The 22,787-nt window shown below is 38.3% G+C and overlaps 1 protein-coding gene across 5 annotated transcripts in view; it reads right to left on the reverse strand.

The window, feature by feature from the left end:
- Window positions 1-2,685: 2,685 nt before the first annotated feature.
- The window catches only part of LOC306994582 (uncharacterized protein), a 95,162-nt gene continuing 75,060 nt past the window's right edge, over window positions 2,686-22,787 (reverse strand). For all 5 annotated transcript variants that reach the window (XM_079605179.1, XM_079605177.1, XM_079605178.1 and 2 more), the window contains 3 exons: window positions 6,727-6,849; window positions 6,519-6,591; window positions 2,686-5,511 (listed from right to left, as the gene is read on the reverse strand). In XM_079605179.1, the coding sequence (XP_079461305.1) occupies window positions 4,502-5,511; window positions 6,519-6,591; window positions 6,727-6,849 (1,206 nt within the window). In that variant the 3' untranslated portion in view covers window positions 2,686-4,501. The remainder of the gene's footprint in view (window positions 5,512-6,518; window positions 6,592-6,726; window positions 6,850-22,787) is intronic.

The following is a 22,787-nucleotide window of genomic DNA, read 5'->3' on the forward strand; positions in this document are numbered from 1 at the left end:
AATAGGTATAAGGCCTATTAAAAATATTACTTTTAAATATTTTTGAATATTGTTTAAATTTCCCTGATAATCACTGGTCACAGTAAATTTGATGTATTTGTCCACAAAATGAATTATTAAAATTATAAATAATTTAAAAAAGTTTAAAAAATGTATCCTAAGTTAATAATCAATCAATCAATCAATCAATCAATCAATCAATCAATCAATCAATCAATCAATCAATCAATCAATCAATCAATCAATCAATCAATCAATCAATCAATCTATCTATCTATCTATCTATCTATCTATCTATCTATCTATCTATCTATCTATCTATCTATCTATCTATCTATCTATCTATCTATCTATCTATCTATCTATCTATCTATCTATCTATCTATCTATCTTCATCAAATATGAGACCGATTCAAATTCTGCTGTAAAGCAGCTCTAAAAATACATTAGCGTCATTATTCAGCTCAAGCCAGTTCAGCGTTCTCCTCTATGTTGTCAAGTCAACATTACTTGGAAAGAACTGTAGGGCCAGAAATAGGGTATTTGGACAAACAACCTACATCTGTTTCCATTGCTGCCTGATGAACAAACAACTTTTTTTTAGCGTGTTCAATCTTGTTGCCCATTTCTGTCAAAGCTGAACCATGAAAACCTCAGTTTATCTCTTAAAAAAACAGCGCATTAAAAGCGCAGACCTAGAGATGTTATTTTCCTAAATAGGCTAATGTAGATCACCCACAACTATTTTACTCCTTTCACAAATGTTCTTTTCTATTACCAGTCATTAATATTTGACACATAATGAATGAACTCATTTTCTTGCATATTAAGCTCTCTGTATTCATTAACGGCACTAAACTGGTAGTGCCTATCATAAAAATGCAAACTAAAGAGTCTTGCTCAGAGAGGTCTATAGCTGAATGCTGTGCAATACCAATCATTCCACCAGTTCTTGCAGATGGCAGTTAACTGTACTTCATTAGAGCCTGTCCACACAGCATTTTGTGGGAATTAATGGCTCTGGGGTGGAACACACAGTTACACACAAGGTTTTCTTTGTATTATTTAGCATTACTTAAGTTGTGACTTTTGGAGTGTGGATAATCAAGTTTGATTTTAGACTTCTGTTGTGTGGCAATAACTCTGATCCATAACTGCATGCGTGATACATGAACCTGCAGTAGCAGAGGTAAATATGTTGAACCAGCTGCTGGTGCAAAAACATCCACTTTTTTTATATGCAGAAGCAAAACTGCTGATCTAAAAACGAAACCATAAAATACCATTAAGAGGAACTGTACCAAAGAAAATGCCAATTTACCTATTTGTAAGGGATTCAAAAGAACAGAATCTGATTATGCATCTTTAACCTACCAGAAATCAAATATTTGAAACAAATGTTTTATATATTAATGTGTGGTTCCCTGAGTCCTGGATGACTCCACTATCTTCTCACTGCATGGTTACAGTTTTTCTCAGTCGCTTTGGTGCATTTCTCACATCACTATTTACATTTGCACAACAGTTAGTTCAACCTACACAACATTTAGTCATTTTTGTTGTTGTTTTGGATTGCATTGCAAGAGATGATATTCGCTGTGATGCAGATGAAATTATGTTGCCAGACAGAGAGGAACATCTGGATGTGCATGAATGATTACAGTACTATGTATGTTGTATGTTCAGTTCCAATATGTACTGCAATGTTGTTTACAGTTGTGCACAGCTCTACCCAAAGGGAGTTTATGTTTGTTGTAAATAAGGGTGTATATTTTCTTTTGCACAATGCTGTGAACAAATTCAAATTGCAAAGAGCATATGCAGTAAAATGTGAAACATTCAGTGTCTTGTACTCAGTTACCTCACTAAATACAGTAATGTGTAACTTCACTGTATTTTTCAAATGGCTGTGCAAATAGTATATAGTGCCGTCTTGAGCATTTTCAGGTAGTGTCACCAATATCTGACTTTTTTGCATTGAAATACATTTACAGAGTAAACTGTCATAATGAAAACATGACAAAGCCATTTGACTATCTTGTTCATAAGCATTGGTGTCAAGACTTTTCATCTTGATGACACTGACACTTTCATTGACATGATTACTTGCTTTTGAGGAATGAGCGATCCATTTTGAGCAAGTGACACGCTTTTGCAGGTTATCAACTAGGTTTTGCAGTTTGTACTAATTGTTTTGAGAAATGCATTAACTGTTGTGCAAATGTAAATAGTGATGTGAGAAATGCACCAAAGCGACTGAAAAAAACTGTAATATATATATTTTGAATTTATATAAAAAAAGTAAGATTAAGAAAAGAAAACAACAAAGAATTTATATGAACATATTTGTCATAATAATGAAAACATAAATAAATAATAATAACTTCAGCCCCAATAAATACATTTTTATGATCGTTAAAACAGACTAGAACATGAAAGTGAGAAGTAGTGAAAGTTTAAGAACATATTTTCTCATTTTCTCATATAGTACTTTATTCAAGCCTTGTTTTTATAATCCCCGTTGTTCTTGTACCTATAGATCAGTCTAGAGCAGTTGTTATCAGGCATCTGGACACTAAATGAGGTGTGGTGCTAATATTTCTGTAGTCATAAATGTGAGTCACACCACCTGTGGAAATGGAAGTAGGATAAAGAACAGGGGAAAAAAAAGGAGACTTGTTTGATTTTATACAGTTTATTTTCCAATCTAAAAATATGAAGACAAAATATAATAAATCACAATTAATCACAAATCAGAATGTCTTAAAGTTCATGGCATTAACTACATGGTCATGAACTACTGGAAACCCAAGACTCTGGCACAAAGGACTGTGGGTTGTTGTATGCACTCACTGTGACAGGTGTTGCTGTTGTATTAGATAATAGGTGGTGTGATCATATATTGTTGTCCCTCTGCTACTCTGAGGCTGCTTTTTCAGTGTAGCTGGTGTGCACTTACAAAAAGACATTCCTAGAAATGCTGAAAAGTGTCCTTGGTCCAGAAAACGTCAACATCCTCATATTGTAAGCTGGAACAGATTGTTACAAAGACACTAGTGTCTAGTGTAAAATGTATTATGCTATGGCAATATGACACAATTTAGAGAACCTCTAGACTGTGCAATTGATGTCAGAATGAAATGCTGTGAGAAACATTATACTCCAAACCTCACAATTTAAAAACACAAAACAAATAACCCTCTTAAGCCAGACTGGAGTACCAGAAGTCCAGTTATGTCAAAAACATAACAATTTTTTCACCATTGTAATACATAGTATTACTCCAAAACTAACCATACCGTCTTGCATAATACAAATTACAATAGAGTTTCCTAGTGTAAAATATTTCATTTGCAATTTTCACGTGACACTCATTTCTTTACATCATTGCATTTTTGTTTTATTTATTCTTTTGATAATTATTTACAAAGAAATTCTGAAGAATTCATCAGCAGAAAAGAAGCATAAATATGTGTACTTCTCTTTTGTATGTTACAGTTTAAGAAACCATATTTTACAAAATACTTTATGTACAGGACAAGCCCCTTTTGAAATACCCTCAAATAAGTTCGTCACAGAAATCATTTCATATACTTTTCAAATAGCAAGAATGAAAAGCTGCGCATATTTGCTTGGTCTGGCATGAGACTGCCAACAATACTGTTATCACGCTGCATTTAAAGAGATCGTTCAACCAAAAATTACAATTCTGTCATCATTTTATTCAAACCCCATGTAAAGTAGTCAATACAGTAATTGTGTTGTTTTAAGACCCCATTCACTTTCATTGCAGGTCTTAAAATATATATTTTTTTTTTGATTTGGAACAACTTGAGTGTGAGTAAACAAAGACAGAATTGTCATTTTTGGGTGAACTATCCCTTTAACTGAATGAGAACTTTTTTTGACACTGCTGGGGAAAGCCCATGTTTTCATAAAACAGTGTTTCACTCCATATTAAAATACAGTGCAAAGAGCACTGGAAGAGCAACCTTTGAGAAAAGGATGGGGGCATCTTATAATATAAGCATGTTTTATTGGCCGCCAAAAGCCATTTCAGGGGCTCAGCAGTGCATCATTTCAGCAGTGCGATACATTCTCACTTAAGCTAGCCACGAAAAAATGCTTTATGACCTCAAGGCCTGTTCACACCAAAGACCATAACTAATAATTGTTCTAATTATTTGAGCACAGGGAAGTCCACACCACAACTAGAACGATAACGACACAGATGAGCAATATCTTTGGAATCACTCTTTTCCACTCAAAAAGATTGACAAATTTAGAGTTTAAAGACATTATGCATTTAAAGCAGCAGACATCGTAACTGCGTGCACGCTTATAATAAACAGAATGTTCTCTTCCATTGGTGTGGACAATATAGTTGTCGTTACAGTTATCGCTCTTGGTGTGAACGTGCCTTTGCAGGGTGACGGAGCCACGACCTCGTTCTGGTGCTGTGTGTAGTGATTTTCAAACCTAGGAAGCTTTTGATCAGTCCCTATGAGTTTTGCTCGAGGTATTCGTCAATCATGGTGAGATTGTTCAGCCAGTCTTCGTTGTTTCCCACCAGAGTGTCAATGAAGTCCACCTCCGCACCGCCACCTCCCCCGGGTCCTTGCAGCCCTCCAGTTATTGCCCCGTTGCTCTGATGCTGTGACGTGTAGTCGTAGGAGGGCAGCTTATGTCCGGGGTTGTAGCCCTGTGGTGAACAGTGTTTCCCTGCGGAAGCAGTCTGGTAGCTAGGAGGAGCCATGCCATGAGCCGGGTGCATCATGGATGGACCTCCTGGTTTCATAACAGCTAGAGCGGAAAGGGGACCTCGCATTCTGAGGCTCTGTTGGGGCATGGAGGAGAGAGGCTGGGCGGTGGGAATCTTCTGGTCCGGTCTGCCAACCAAACCAGGGGGGATTTGATTAGGTGGTGGACGGGAACCAGGGAAGTTGGCTGGCATACCGGTCATTCGCTGTGGAAACTGAGGACCCCCGCATCCAGGTGGGGCTCCTCCGGCGGGGAAGGGATGTTGGTGGTTCGCAGGGTCCATATGCGGTTGCACCCCTTGCTGGTGCTGCCAGAGCTGGGACTGTGACGTGGGCTGCTGCTGGGAAGGGAACATCATACGTGACGGAAGAGCTCCGGCTTGGTGCAGCGCCTGCCGCAGGTGGTGGGTCGGCACGGGAACACCGGTTAGGTTGGGACACGGCATTCCTGGTCGCGTCACACCGTGAGCCGGGTGTAGAGGTTGACGTGGAGGGCCGCCCATTCCCATCATGCTCTGGCCCGGCTGCATCGCCATTCCGAAGTCTTGAGACGGGTGGCAGAGTGTTTGTTTAGAACCTTTGCTGCACATGTATCCTCCAACCGACGGGCCCATCTGGGAGACCGAGCTGGAGGAAAGACCCATTCGGTTTGTGGGTAAAGGACCGCTATGGGAGAGCATTGTGGAATTTGACTGTTGAGAAGCCCCCATAGGATAACCACCACACTCCGGAGGGAGAGGTCGACCTGGACCTGCAAGACAGAAAGCAGAAGTTAAGTGACTTTGAGCACGCCTTTGTGTATTCTACTGTTACACAGTCGGTAAGATTTTTTAAAAGTCTCTTATGCTCACCAAGGCTGCATTTATTTGTTAAAAAAGCAAAATATTATTACAATTTAAAATAACTATTTTAGTATATTTTAAAATATCATTTATTCTTGTGATGGTAAAACTGAATTTTCAGCAGCCATTACTCACTTACAGTGTCACATGATCCTTCAGAAATCATTCTAATATGCTGATTTGCTTTTCTTTTGATTTCTTATTCATTCTTATATCATTGCAAAAAAAAAGTTTTTTTGTGGAAACCATGATATGTTATTTTCAGGATTTTTAATAAATTGAAAGTTTATAGGAATATAATGCAACAATGTAAAACTCATTACTGTCACTTTTAATAATTTTAATGCATCCTTGCGCAATAAAAATATCATTTTCTTTCAAACAAAAAGAAAATCTTGCTAACCCCAAATCTTTGAATGATACTGGATATAGCAAGAATTTGGCACTGAGTAAACAATGGGCCTTTTGTATAAATCCTGTATGTGTGCACACATAAAAATGTATTGCAATTTCCACTAATAAGTGGGAACACAGTTAGTAATTTGCATAAAACATGCACAAACTTAATCCACATAGGGGTTTCTCTATTTAATATATATATATATATATATATATATATGTTATTTATTTCTAGAGTCAATTAGTTCATTTCTATTAATGTATATTAAATAAACTGTCTATATAAATAAATGACTTGTTTCTATGGCCCCTGGGAGTATGTGATTTTTGAATGAGTGGTTTCAATTGGTTGTAAACTGTATCATAAATTTAGCCTTCAGTTTTTGAGCAAACTTACTGATAAATTATGATTTCTCTATGAAAATAAATGTATGCATTCAAAACTGAATGAGACCCAATGTTTACCAATATCTATGGAAAATGACTTCTTGTAGGTGGTGTGGGGATGTTACTGTACCTTGAAACGGTGCCACCTGATGGCAGTCTGTGATATGCCCTCCATTCATTTGCTCCATTTGCCTTTGTTTTTCCTTGAATAAATAGACAATAATTTATGAACATTTTTAAAGCAAATAAACTCTACCTCTAAAGTAGTGCAAATGAAAAGGTATTCAGAAACCACAAAAGCACTCTAAGAGAATGATAAAGAGAATTTGAACACTGACTTGTTGAAGCTGCTTGTTTATTAGCTGATTCTTAAGCATCATGTTGTAACTGCTGCTCTGGGGCTGCCGTGGCACTGCTGACGGGGCGTCCTGAAGGTGAGGCACCATTCCTGCACCTTGATCCTAAGACAGACAGATAAAAAAAGACTATTAAACCTGCATTCAGTTTCAAACTTTTCAAATGAAAACGTGTCAAAACAATGGCCATCATATCCACACAGACATGATCTCACCTTCACTTGACCCACACAAACAACTGTAACTAATACACATAATCTCACCGTGATCAAAGACATGAAGCCATTCAGCGTAACTCAACACCGCTAAAAAGGTCATCTCAACCAAGCCCACATGTTCTAACAGGGCTTCTTTCCTTAGCAAAGTCGTAAACATCTGTAAATAACCACAGAGGATTCAGACCAGACCCTGCCTTCCCAGAGCCATGGACGTTTGTTTTTGTTGGCTTTGTCTAAATGCACCCCTCCGCCCTGAACAGTTCAGCTAGGCATTCCCATATTCCCATTCCCACAGAAGAAATGCTCCCCACCCTCTTCCCATCCGAATCCTGAAAACACCTCGCACTCATGCGTAACCGGAGTAGAACATTAATCATAGACTATTATGAAGACGTTGAGAGATAACTACAAAAAGTCCATGGCAAAACAAAATGATCTGCTTCACGTCATAAAGACACAAACATAAACACAAAATGAAATTACTGGGTTTATTATGTTGTGTGAATTAAATCTTAAACTACATATGCTTAGCATCACACATAGCTAATATCAAGCTGGAGAACAAGCAGAGGTAATCTGAGGCACTAACAGACACGCCTAGCATGAATCTGGTGTAATCATCTTTGCTTGTAGCAGGGAGAGTGATGAAACGGCTTCCCAAGGGGAATATCGTGGTGCTTTGCAGTGGAAATGAATGGCTTGTCTGCAGCACTAGTGCTGGTAATGGATATTGATCCAGCACTTGGGTATGTGCAGCAGGAATAAAAAGCTGGTTTAGATGCTTTTGTTGGTTGTGCTGTATTAGGGCTGTGCCTCTGAATTGTCCATGCATGATTCTGTTTGCCATTAAGAGCTAAAACCTCTAATAATTATTAAGAACACTCACATCTGTTACTTCTTAAAGTGACAGTTCACCCAAAAAATTAACATTCTTATCATTTACTCAGCTTTGTTCACCATTCACTTAAGTTCATATATGGGTTTTGATTTGGAACAATAAAGGGTAAATGTCGCCAGAATTTTCTTTCTGGGCGAGCTGTTCCTTAAAATCTTATGAGTTATGGTTAAACATTAGGCTATTTAAACAATTTCTGTTTCATCAGCCGCTCAAATACCTGCAAAAAACGAGGCAATAAAACAGTAAGTTGATTACTATGATAATCAGCAACTCTTTCACAAATCTAAAAGAGATACGAGTAAAAAAAAATATTTTTCACTAGGCGAACGCTAGATGGCGCATGCGCACTCTCACAGTCCTAAACAAAAACAGCTCGGTGCGTTTAACCGCTTGATCCTCCTCAAGAGTTTACGCTGAGCTCCTCTGTCGCCTGTCTTTATCGATCCCCTTATTGAAAAAACAAACCAGTCTGCTCTCTATCCAATCAGCCTAGTGTATTGATAAATATAAATTATTAGTGTGCTCATTAGAAGTAGTGACGACACGTTTTAGTCAGTCAGGACGCAGCTTGTGCTCAATCCGGCAGAGCTCGCCAAGTTAAACAGCGTTTCCGATGGTGCCCTCGATAAGTCTTTCTTTCTTTTTTTTCTTCTGTCCTGCGCTACACCCCAACACCTCACAAGCTTTCCAGAGCATCCAGCCACACACACACGTTTCAAGTAAAGCAGTCCGTCAAGCCGCTTCCCCTTTCCGTTCCGCGCGCTCACTCAGCTTTTCATGCAACTCGCATTTCAGCGTGCATTTAATAGATTAGATATCACAGCAGCAGAGGTTATCAAAGCAATCCGCTGCCTTTGTTGTCGAACAGAATGCAACCGTTCCTGTGCGTACAAGACGGTAACAAAGAAAGAGAGATATGTTTAACCCTGTCAAATCCATCGGGGTGGAAAGAATGATGTAAATTTGGATTCTCTCTCTCTCTCTCTCTCTCTCTCTCTCTCTCTCTCTCTCTCTCTCTCTCTCTCTCTCTCTCTCTCTCTCTCTCGGTTTTGCAGTATTGTAGCCTATTTGCATTGCAAAATAAGTACAATAGCAATAGAGTGAAGTAATAGTAGGCTATTAATAAATAAAATTAAGCAAATAAAAAAAAGAATAGGCTATAATTAGAAATGCAAAATATAATTTAGACTGTGCAAATGTAGGCAAAAAGATGAAGGCATTAATTACAAGGTATGTTAAAGGTTACCAATGAAAAACATCACTAAATATGCCATAAACCACATAAAAGAGACATAATTACCCATATCAAGCTAACAAGAAAAATAAAAAAACAATTATGCATTTGCGTGTGACAGAGCATGGAAGGTTGTTCTATCACTTAACCCAGAGCATGCATGTTTGACTTTGCTTTTGTCATCTAAACAAGGGTTATTATAGTTAATACTGAACTATTTACAAATTGAATCCAAAACCTCACATAGAAAAAGTGAACTATGGTTGTTGTTTTTTACCATTACCATTTACCAACAATATAAGTGCGGTCACTAGTCCCAGTTAGTCTAGCACATAACAACAACAAAAAAAGGCTAGATATAGTAAGTGTTAGTGGGTCAAGTGTTGACGATAAAGATGAGTCTTCAGCTGTTTCTTGAAAATGGCTAAAGACTCAACAGCTTGGGTTGAGATAAGCAGGTCATTCATGGACTAGTACAAGGTAAAGGCTTGTGAAAGTGATTTTGTGGGATGGCACCACAAGGCGCCGTTCACTTGCAGAACACAAGCTTCTGGAGGGCATATAAGTCTGAAGTAGTGAGGTAAGGTGGGGTGCAGAGCCAGTGGTTGTTCTGTAGGCAAATATCAGTGCCTTGAATTTGATGCGAGTGGCAATTGGCAACCAGTGCAGTTTTATGAGGAGAGGTGTGACATGCGCTCTCTTTGGCTCATTAAATACCACTATTGCTGCCGTATTCTGGATCAGTTGCAGAGGTTTGACAGTTGATGCTGGAAGGCTTGCCAAGAGAGCATTACAATCCAGTCTGGATAGAACAACAGCTTGGGCAAGGAGTTGCGTATAGCATGCTCCAATAGGAAGGGCCTGATCTTCCTAATGTTGTATAAGCAGGCAAATCTGCAGGACCGGGCAGTTCTGTAAAGTTTAACTGATCATCAATCACAACTCCAGGGTTCCTGGCTGTCCTGGACAGAGTTATGGTTTACAAACCTAACTCAATGGAGAAGTTGTGATGTAGTGTTGGGTTGAAACTCATTCATAAACTGTTCCACCAATCTTGGACTTTTGGTTACATCCTTGGATTGAGATCCCATATTAAAGACCAAGTAAGATTTTATTTGCCAAAAAAAACAAGTGAAAAGTCAAATATATCTATATTTAGGTCCATTTTCCAGGCTTTAGCTAATTGTCATGGGAAAATGACTGAGAAGCAGCAGTGCAGGACTTCAGGAAGGTAAGGAGAGCGAGAGAGAGAGAGAGAGAGAGAGAGAGAGAGAGTGTGAGAGAGAGAGAGAGAGAGAGAGAGAGAGAGAGAGAGAGGGGTTGTTGCTGAATGTCAGTGAAGTCGCTTTGTCATGCAACTCCAAGTGACCTTGCTGAGAGTAGAGAGGGGGAGGGACAGAGAAAGAGGGAAAGCTTATGACTGCAAGATTTCGGAAAGAATGAGACAAGGATGAATGGAGTGGGCAGAAAGCAAGGAAGGAGACGACATAAGAGGAGAGAAAGGGACTGACTCAGGCACACAACTTTTGCTAAGCAGGTAGAATTAGAAAGTGGAGTGGATAATGGAAGAGGGAGCGAGATAGAGAAAGAGAGAGAGAGAGTGCATGCGAGGAAAGCGTGCGAAAGAAAGTGGGACAGAGTTGTGTAGAGCGCTCCGCTGTGCCGCTCTGGCAGAAGTCCAGTCGTCCAGAGAGCAGGCAGACACTAAGTACTGCTTTTATCTCCACGGTAACCAAGTTTGTTTACGTCTATTGCCTTGATGGTGGGGTTAAAGCGATATGAAATGATGACTGACACAATGTACCAACATTTTTTTTTTTTTTTTTACAAATCCATGCTGAATATAAGCGTCTGCCTTGAATTGATAAGCTCTGATAATATTTAATATGCAAGTTATGCGTGCCCTGATTTATGCGTGCGCACACACAGCGAGATGTACATGTACATGTGTGTGTGATAGTGGGAGAGGCTCACATCATTGGGCATGAGAGGAGGATGTTAATGAATGTGACGCCTGACCTACTTCCACAACAACACATATCAGCTCTCTCTTTCTGTCTCTCCCTCTCTATTTGTGTGGCTCAGAGACAAGAGCCAGCCTTCATGCCAGCCTGGTTAACCACATTGTGCCATGCCTACCATATACACCCCATCCCAAAAAAATCCTTGGGGCGCTGAGGATATCCACATGTTTTGTTCAGACATGTAAAAATAGATTTTAGGTAAAAAAAAAAATAAAAAAAAAATCCTGTTATTGAGGGGGGAAAGCGAATAAAGATTGTAGGTGTGTGGGTGGATGGATGTGAAGGAGAGAACAAGCTCCAGTCTTGCTGCTTTGAAGCCTGCTAACTATCCTGGGACCCTTTGAAACACCGCCTCAAATTCCCGAACTGTTCCTGGCACGCACTTCTGCACGCACGCACGCACGCACGCACGCACGCACGCACGCACGCACGCACGCACGCACGCACGCACGCACGCACGCACGCACGCACGCACGCACGCACGCACGCACGCACGCACGCACGCACGCACGCACGCACGCACGCACGCACGCACGCACGCACGCACGCACGCACGCACACACACACACACACACACACACACACACACACACACACACACACACACACACACACACACACACACACACACACACACACACACACACACACACACACACACACACACACACACACACACACACACACACACACACACACACACACACACACACACACACACACACACACACACATCCCCCTACCAGTGCCAGACACTGGAAAGAGTAAGATGTGCACACACACACACTTGTGCGATAAAGCATGCACACATACTGCCTTCGCACAAAACATATTTACACAATAAAAATGTTCTCACACGTACAGTGCACACATTCACACACACCTGGGCTTGGAGGGAAAGAGCCTCTGCCAGGCTAGTGTTAACTTGGCAGAATGCTTAATTTATTCAGCATTCATTCCTGCCGCAGCTGGGCTCTGTGTCCTCAACCTTGCAGAACGCAGAACCTCAGAACCGCATGGGGCTACGTCAAAACCTTCCCACCCGATATCGTCTGCACAGCTCTCCTCACCTTCGGCCCTGGCGGACCGTTCTAATTATTGCTTAGTAAATTCTTGAATTGCTTTACTTTACCTTGGCTGTCTTCAAAGATCCATCTCAGCAGTTCTATAACAATGCGGCTCTCTTTCTCTGCGCTGGGTGAAGAGGCTTATTTATTTGCGTTTGTCCAAGCTAGGCCCCTCCGAAATACCCTGGAACCATATTCTCCACCATCTGTGTACACCCCCACCCAACCCCACTTCTGTCCACCCTCCTCCCTCCATTCCACCTCAGGGCAAGGTCACTCGGGACGGGCTCTGCTTAGCCGATACACTACAACACAAAGACAACACGGTCGGCCTTCAACTGCATCTGACTGTTTATTAAGCCATTTTACTGTTATTGTGTCTTACACTGTTAGCATGAATACCCTCCACACTGTTTAAATCTCTAACTGAACGCTGAATAATAATGTTAACTGAATAGACAATTACTCTAATTATTGACATCTAGCACAAAAAGCAGCTTTATAGAAATGTAATCAGTCAAAATTCTTAATGCACGAGTTTTAGATTAATCATAATCAAATCATGTTTAGATTGTTATATTGATGGCCAACTTATGTATTTGCTCAATGGATAATGCACATTTTCAAATGTTTTATCTATATTTAAAATTCAATTTAAACATTTTTAAATTCTACACTAAGTTCGTTCATTTAATTACAAATATTTAAATATAATTTAAATGAATAAAACAAATGATAGAGGTTAGTACAATTTAATTCAACATTACAAAAATACATACAAGTAAAATAAATATAGCTTATTTAACTGTTATTTATATATATATATATTTGCATATTATTATTATACTATAACCAATCATATATATATTATATAAAATTCTATTGAAATATTTTTAAATTAAAGTAATACATTATTACATTTAGATATGTTTAATAATTATTGCATTTAAAAAATATTTAAATAAAATTACAAGTAAATTAATAAATAAATATAAAAGATAATAGACAGTACAATTTAATGAAAATGTTATATATATATATATATATATATATATATATATATATAAACAGTTAAACAGTTAAAAACCCATCTTTTTTAAGATGGTGTTTGTGTCTTAATTGGTGACACTGAATATTGTATTCTACCTGTTGTTGCATTATTATTATTATTATTATTTAAATGTATTTACTTTTGTACTGTACTTGTTGTAGCGCTTTGAGTACAAGAAAAGCGCAATATAAATAAAACGTATTATTATTATATATATTTATATTATATATAAAGAGAATAAATAGCAAAACAGCATATATCTGCATTACATATAAGAAGGTCACCCACCTCTCTAGTTATCGGTAAGTGAGTTGAAAATGTAACAATGGTTGACTACTTGATACATGAAGCATTTACAACGTGTCTTCCACTTTCTCTGCTCCATGAAAAGCACAGGCTCCTGTAACTGTCTGCTCGCTGCCCTGATGTCTTACGGTCCCTGATGGGGGACAGACCTCTGGCATTTCTTCTTTTTTGATCCGCTCACATGTTCTGCCTTTGCGTTTCTCATCTACTGGGCAAACACAGTGTCTGTTTGACTACACAGACAGGAGGGCTTTGTTTCCGACGTGAACTGTTTACAGGGGGAGAGAAAGTTTGATTCCCATGTAGTTCTCCTGAGATCCTGATACCTTGCAGGTGTATATGTATGAGTGCGGTGCAGAATACCAAGCACACACACGTCTGCCGGCTCATATCTAATAATGAGGGAGAGATTATCGGAAACAAAGAAACCAACAGCAGTGTGTGTTGCTACCATGTACCATTATCCCTCACCTATTTGAAGACTTTTTCCTCTAAATTAAAACACACACGTTAGTTTTTATATCATAGTTTAGACTTTTCATTGACTTCTATTGTTTTATACTGAGCTAATTATATTTTCTATGCCCTACCACTAAAGATAACGCTTTACAATAAGGTCCCATTAGTGAACATTATCTGATGCATCAACTATTATTAAGTAACAATGAGCAATACATTTGCTAGAGTAATTGTTATTCTTTATTATTAGTTTGTAGTTCATTGTTAGTTCATTTTATCTCAATTAAATACTATTGACAGGCACAACTTTTGATTTTAATAATGCATTAATAAATGTTGAAATTAACCTCAACTAAGATTAATAAATGCTTAGAAGGTTGTTTGTAACTAATGTTAACTAATGTTGACAAATGAAACCTTGTTTGTAAAATGTTACCCAAAATCAAAAAAATTATATTCCGTCATCATTTACACACCCTCACGCCGTTCTAAACCTGAATGCCTTTCTTTCTTCTGTGAAACATAAAAGAAGATATTTTGTGAAATATTTTTTTTGTCCATACACTCTCAGGAAAAAAAGCGTGTAAAAAGTGTAAATTTTGGGGTACACTGAAAAAAAATAATGTTGGTTTAACTTAAAAAAGCAAATTACCTTGTTGCCTTAAAATTTTGAGTTCGTTGTAATTAAAAATTTGAGTTAATACAATGAAGAAGAATGACAGAAACTCAAAATAGTTTGTTATCTTCACACATTATCGCATAAGTTGATTTGCATATAACACATAAGTTGATTTGACAAAAGATAAAAAGTTGTGATAACAAATCTTCACTTCACTTCACTTCGTTTATTCATTCATTACCTCTTCAAAACATTACAATAATACTGTTTTAAGGTACACAGTAGATTAGGTACAGTGAAATGGGTCTCCCAAAGAAGCAAAAAAAAAAGCTTATAAGTAGGGGCCCATAGTTCTTAAATGGTTAGTTACAGACAATGTGCAGTGAGACACAATAGATACACACAAAATGTACTATAACATACGTTACAACAACATACTTACTCATACATACAACATATACATACAAACATACACACATCCCAGTAATCCATGAAGATCAGTTTTGGAAAATTAGATATAGGTTAATAAAAACTTGTGTTTTAATTGTCTTTTGAAGTTGGAGATAGAGGGTAACACCTTAATACCATCATCAACCCTGTTCCAAATCTGCGGCCCCCTACAAACAACACTCATACTGGCGCGCACATGTCTGCGATATTTTCCAAATATAAGTGGTTTGATTCTCGTTTGGTATATATGCTGGGAGCTGGAGATAGGAACAAGATTACTCAATCTAGGGTTCATGTTATTTACAATTTGAAACATTAAACAAGCATTATGATATTCATTTAGCTCAGCTAGTCTCAATAACTTAAAGCGATAGAATAGAGGGCGGGTCGTAGAATTTGTCTCTGACCAGGACAGAGCCCGTATGGCTTTCTTTTGCAACGATTCAAGTTTTTTTAGATGACTTGTGAAGGTGTTGCACCATATAACATTACAGTAATTGAGATGTGGTTCAAACAAAGTTTTATACAACATCATAAGGGCAGATAGAGGAAGAAAATGTCTGATCTTATAAAACAAGCCAACATACCTTGATAATTTACTTACAAGATGGTCAATATGACATTTAAAGCTAAGAGAATCATCAATGAGGACCCCCAGAAATTTCGTTGAGTACACTCTTTTTATCACCTGCCCATTAATTTTAATCAGGCAGTGAGCAGGGTTTTTAAAAAAAGACGATTTTTTGTTCGAATTAAATAAAATGAAATTTGTTTTGCTGATATTTAATGACAGTTTGTTGCATTTAAACCAGGTGTCAACTTTGGTTAACTCTGAGTTTACTATATCTTGTAGCATATGTGGATTCCTGTGTGATGTAAATAGATTTGTGTCGTCAGCAAAGATTATTTTATGAAATATTTTAGAGGAATTTATAAAATCATTTATGTATAGAATGAATAAAAGTGGCCCCAAGATTGAACCCTGGGGTACCCCATAAATGATAGGCTTACAAATAGAGTTTTGATCATTGACATGGACATACTGTTCCCTCTCATTTAGATAACTTCTGAACCATTCAAGTGCGAGACCTCTGATACCATAGTGATGTAATTTGTGCAATAAGATATTAAAGTCGATGGTGTCAAATGCTTTTGATAGGTCCAAGAAGATACCAACACCGCATTTTCCCTCTTCAATACAGTCATTAATTTGTTCTAATAAGTCGAGTATTGCCATACAGGTTGTGCTCTTTTTCCTGAAACCATATTGTGAAGGAACAAGAATATCCAATTTGTCAAGATACCCACTGAGTCTATTATATACCACTTTCTCCAATACTTTAGAGAAAGTGGGTAGAATTGATATGGGCCGGTAATTGCTCATATCATTTTTGTCGCCCAATTTAAAGATTGGGATTATTTTAGCAATTTTTGTCATTTTAGGTACAATACCAGTTAATAAAGAAAGATTAATACAGTGAGCCAATGGCTCTACAATGACGTTCGCTATGGCCTTCATGATCCTACTACATATTCCATCCACACCAGCGGAGCATGAGCTCCTCAAGTCTAAGATGATCTTGAGGAGTTCAGCACCGTCTGTTGGCATCATAAAAAATGAGTGAGTGTAGCTACCAGAGAGAAAATGCTTGAAGGTGACACCCTGGGGTTGGCTTATCTTTTTAAACAGATTTGCGCCTATTGAAGCAAAATGATTATTAAAAGTCTGTGCTAGATCAGCTTTGGCATCACTGATGTCAGGTAGAACAGTCGATTTATGTCTCCTATTAAGAACTTCATTTAAGACATTCCATGACCTCCTGCAGTCCCCCTGCGAAGCTCTTAACAGTTCCGTGTAGTGAAATCGTTTTCTTTTTCTTATGATCTGTGTTAATTTATTTTTATAGGAAATATATTTCTCTTTTTTTAAAATAGAAGGATTTTTTATGTAGGATTTATAGAGCCTACCTTTATATTTAATCGACTTCAAAATCCCCTTTGTAATCCAAGGGCTCTGGAGGGTAGTGCTGCATCTGACAGTCTTCTCAGGAATTGTGTCATGGATGGAATCTTGAATGATCTTTATCAGACTGTCATATGCAGCATCAGGAGTCACACTGTCATAGACAGAGTCCCATGGCTTGGCCTGTAAATTAACAGTTAACTGTTGTAAGTTTCTCTCGTTGGTGATTTTAAATTTAGTTTTTGAAAGTGAAGGAGAGGATAATTTACCAGAGCCAAAAAATATTACAATGGGGAAATGATCTGTGATGTCAGACTGCACGACTCCTGTCTCCATCTTAGTATTTTGAATATTAGTCACGATATTATCAATAATTGTTTTGGATGTCAGTGTAACTCTAGTAAATCTATTGATGGTGGGAAAAAAAGAGGAGGAATGCAATGTGTTCATGAAGTCATGTTTTGCCCTGTCTTCCTTAGAGATATCAATGTTATAGTCACCAAGAATTATGCAATCTTTTTTTTGCTTATTTAGTTTATGTAATAGGTCTTCCAATTTACTGCAAAATGTGTCGAAAGCAGAATCTGGTGGACGATAAATAACACCTACAATAAATGTTTTGTCAGAATTTTTAATCTCAATAAATAAAGACTCACAGTGGTCATCCTCCAAGTAATAATCACAGATATTAACTCGTAGACTGCTCTTAACATAAAGGCAGACCCCTCCACCTGTTCTATTTGGTCTGTTCTTAATGTGTAGATTATACCCATCGATGTTAAATAAATCGGCATTTGAAAAGTCATTGAGCCAGGTTTCACTACATCCAATAACATCAAAATGACAGCTTAAATTAGATAATAGGGAGGTTAAATCAGAGTGATGTTTGTTTAGGCTTCTGATGTTTAAGTGCAACAGTGAATAATTATATATATAATTTAATGGTTTTAGATTATCAAGGTCAAAAGCATTACAAGTTATATTGTCACCCATGTCAATGCAGTGCTGAGATTCTCCAACGATATTAAGATCATCAAAACCCATTTAAATAGTACAACTTGATCATGGAATTTTCTGGAATTACATTGAAACATTTACACGGCAGTAGCCACAAACGCAAACGTAGCAACAAAACACACATACATACACATAACACACACATACGGAAATATTGTAGTACCATTGTGTAGTAATTTGTACCACGCCGCAGTCATCAGCGCCAACTTGCAAAAAAAAAAAAAAAAAAAAACCCCGTAAAATGTCTCACCTTTCCGTCCTGAAAAACATTGTCCAAGCCTCCCGTAAAAGGGAGTAGTCTATTGGAGACATTAAGTCATGATAGAGTCAAGATAGAGACACTGTCTCCCGTAATCAGCAAAAGTGGGTGCAAATCACCGTTGTCAATGGAGGATGCAAAAATAGGAACTCTACTTCAAACAACAGTAACAAGTCGTAGCCTGCAGCATCCTCGTAGCATGAATATAGGCGACCATGATCTTATGCGTTCCGTGAGGGCAAGGAGACAATAAAGGCTTTGGCCTCAGCAACAGTTGGAAAGTGTTTCTTACCTCCCGACTCCATCTTGATGTAAAGCCTGGCCGGGTACAGCAGGGCCGGCTTGAACCCTCGCTCGTACAACTCCGACATGACCACCTTAAACTCGTTCCGCTGCTGCACAACCTCTGGAGGATAATCCTCAAATACAAGGATGGAATGGTCCCGGAATTTCAGCCTACCCCTCATGGTCCGGGCATGACGGATGATCTTGTCCTTTACCTGGAACCTGAGGAGACGGATGATGACCGGTCTTGGCCGCTGGTTGGGTGGTGGTTTAAGGGCCAGGGCTCTGTGAGCCCGTTCACACTCCACAGGCGAATCGATGACCGCTCTAAAGACCTCCTCGAGCATCTTGGCGAAGAAAACTGTCGGTTGTATCCCCTCCACGGATTCAGGTACACCGATTACCCTGATGTTGTTACGCCGGCTTCGTGATTCGAGGTCGACAACTTTAATTGCTAGTTTAGCATGGTCCGTCTGGAGCTTGACAATAGCTTCATTGGCAGCTTTCAGGCATGTCTCTCGCGCGTCACCTTCACTTTCAAGAATTTCGAGTTTCTCAGCATGTTCTGTCACTGTAGTTATGACACCGTTCAATTTGGTCTCGAGAGCTGAGAGAGTTCGTTTGAAGTCCTCGGAGATGGCGGTTCGGTGAGACTCAAGCAGGTGGGTGAGTGACGCCATGGTGACCGCTTCGGCGTTTGAGTCGGTTTGCACTGCTTTAGCCTTCGGCATAGTTGCAGCAGATCAGCAAGATGTATATCCACCACTTTTAGATTTTAGGAGCGAATTAGGTTACAATCGGTGAGGTTATTGGGCAAACATTTGCAAGAGCGCGAGACGCAGCGTGCCTCACATGTTACCTCATCACGTGACTCTGTTCTCTAATGAATCATGAAAATATTTTTTTACAGTGAAGCTTAACATTTTGCCCATCTTTTCTGAGAATCTACAATGAAACTCAATGGTATAAAACTGCTACCAGCATTGTTCAAAATATCTTCTTTTGTGCTTCGCAGGAACGACATTATGTTGAATAAATTATGACAGATTTTAGGGTGAGCTGACCCTTTAACGCTTTATTTTGTATATTTCTTTAGCTGTTAACTCATATGAACTGCTGGCTAGTCTGCAAAAAGCAAGTCAAATCTTTCATAGAAGAAAATAATTGAGAACAGTTGGCTCTATAAAACAGATATGTGATGCAATCTCCCTATTGAGCCTTCCCCACATCAAAAAATACACAATATTAAGCAACAAAACTTTCCAGCAGGTTCAGTCCGTATCCTCTGGGATACACATGATAATGCTAAGTATCCACATTTCAGTTTTAGAAGCACTGGAGCACAAAAACACGTTTTAAACAAACACTTCTTCAGCAGCACATCAAACAGCGTATGTGCAGTTATTAGTGAACTTAGCTGAGTTTTTAATAATTCATCCCCAGTTTAGAGGCAGAAAGAGAGTTGTTTGCAATACCACAGTGGTCTGAGAGATCTCAGCGAACATGCTGCTTCTCCTCTGGCTTTCACTTTGCAACAGTCAACAGCACACCAGAACTTCCTTCCTGTAGTAGACCACAAGTGTGTGTGTGTGTGTGTGTGTGTGCGTGCAAAGAGGGATGAATATCAGGCAGTGCTACTTCTGTCTGAGCACCAGAATAACACCTTCCCTAGAGGTTATTCACACAGACACACACACTTCCTTCATACCCCGGTCATCATTATGAGACTTTTTTATAATCTAACTGTCCCTCACTCCATCCCTATACAATCTGCACACACACACACACACACACACCGACACACCGACACACCGACACACCGACACACACACACACACACACACACACACACACACACACACACACACACACACACACACACACACACACACACACACACACACACACACACACACACACAGTCTGAGAGGGATCGTGGGGGGATTACTGCTGTCAGGATAGATCAGCTGCTTAGACCACTCACCCTTGTCTAAATCAGAGTGCTAGAAGCTACATGAAACAGGCAATCCCTTACAAACACTTTATAAACACCTCAGACACTCGTTCTAAACCTGTAATCGTAGCTTATTAGCCTCTAAGACACTCCACAAAGCTACCATGACAGGTTGTCGCCCTAAAATAACACTCATTCTGTAGGGCTTTATCTTCCTTTAAGCACACAAATGTTGTTGCAATGTACTTAAGTTTCGGTTTCCATTTCAGAACAGAATGGTGAAATTCTGTAATAGAAAGTAACAATTGAAATCTTTGAGTTGATTTAGCATAAAGCTGAACCATAAACCCTGAATATTGGCTAAAACCTCTTGAAACTAGAAACCCTGACAGGGTGGTCAGGACTGTTTACTTTCTCTTTTCATGAATAAAAAAGATAACGAAATTCACCAAGGCTGCATTTATTTGATTTAAAAAAAAAGATTACCGGTACTTAAAATAACTATTTTAACTTTGAATATATTTGAAAGTGTATTTTATTCCTGTAATTGTAAAGTTGAATTTTCAACATCATAACTCCAGTCTTCAGTGTCACATGATCCTTCAGATCGTTCTAATATTCTGATTTGGTGCTTAAATAACATTTCTTATTATTATCAATGTTGAAAATGTTCTGCAAATTTGTTTGTGGAAGTCATGATACTTTTATTTTTATTCAGGATTCAGGATAAAAATAACCATTTTGAAACATTATAAATATCTTTACGGTCACTTTCGAATGTCAATTTAATGAATCATAATGAATCCTATATAAAAGTATTAATTTCTTTATAACACTCTTAAAAAAAATTGTACTGACCCGAAACTTTTGAATGGTACTGTATGACAATAATAAACCCATTATTACTATTACTTATAAGAACCTGTCAAATATACAATTCCAGGTAATCATTATATGGAAACTGACACCAGCATGCTAAGATTGATCAATCAGAATCAAGTATTTCAACGAGATGTGTAATCATATTAAATAATAATAATCATATGTGAGGTGTGTGTGTGTGTGTGTGTGTGTTTCATGACGCCTGCAGCCAGTTCAAGGTATTCTGTCATCCTTACTGGAGAGAGACCTTGGGATCCACCGATTCTTGGCTTTCCTTGTGCAAGCTTAGCAATTTAAATCCACAGATAACATAAGACACACACACACACACACACACACAACATGTCCTTGAGCACTTTCTCCTTCTATTTATCCAGTATTTCAGTTTCACTCCGATCTCTCTTGTCATAATGGAGAAATGTGAGAGGATCTTATATGTGTGTGTGTATTTATATATATAAAAGAATGTGCTTTTGCTTTGAAAACGCGGGTAGTGGAATAGATGTGAGACGTGAACGAAAAAGGTCAAACACGTCCATCTAGTGTGTGTGAAAACAATGGTAAAGCAGCCTGGTGGAATGATAAAATGCACTCTGTGTGAACCGACCCTAAATCCACTAAACAATCAAAACATCAAAAACTATAATAGTGGTTAGAATAATAGTGGTAATAAGTTTTGATCAATCAGATATCAATATCAATAGCGATACCTTAACTGATCCTTTTACATCTTTGTGATTAAACGGGTAATCAGCTGTTGAACAATAAAAAAAAACTTTAACATTAAATATCAATCATTTAACACATTCTATAGTGTAGAGTTGCTATTATAAATGCTGCAAAAACCTAATAACCTAAGGAAAATTTCATATTTAGCTTGGTTTTTATTGATGTACATGAAATAAAATGAAGCATTTCTTGCCAAGGTCATTTTTTATTATTTTTTATAATATACATTAACGTTCTTACTTAATAAAAAGTAGGTTAGTGTTAAAAAAAAACAAATTTTTAATGCAGAATCAACCTCGGATATACAGATATTTCAAGAACGACCCAGCTCTCTTCAACTCATTCTCAATCTCTTATTCTGTCTTAGTTTCTTGAGCCTCTTCTCTTGTTTTCATTCTCTTTTACCCTCCGTTGTTCCTTTAATAAAGCATCCTAATCCTGGATGAATGAATTAGGTTAATGCCGGGGAACAGGTCACATAAACAATATTCTCTCTCTCTCTCTCTCTCTTTCCATCTCACTCTCATGCTCAGTAAGCATGGACTGTTCTTTTAAGCACTGCACACCCGGTTTCATTTGGTAAATTGATTGGGAGATTTGTGTGCTGAGTGGAAGATAAAGCCTCATG

The sequence above is a fragment of the Phoxinus phoxinus genome (assembly GCF_949152265.1).
Source record: "Phoxinus phoxinus genome assembly, chromosome: 2".
In the NCBI taxonomy this organism is placed as follows: domain Eukaryota; kingdom Metazoa; phylum Chordata; class Actinopteri; order Cypriniformes; family Leuciscidae; genus Phoxinus; species Phoxinus phoxinus.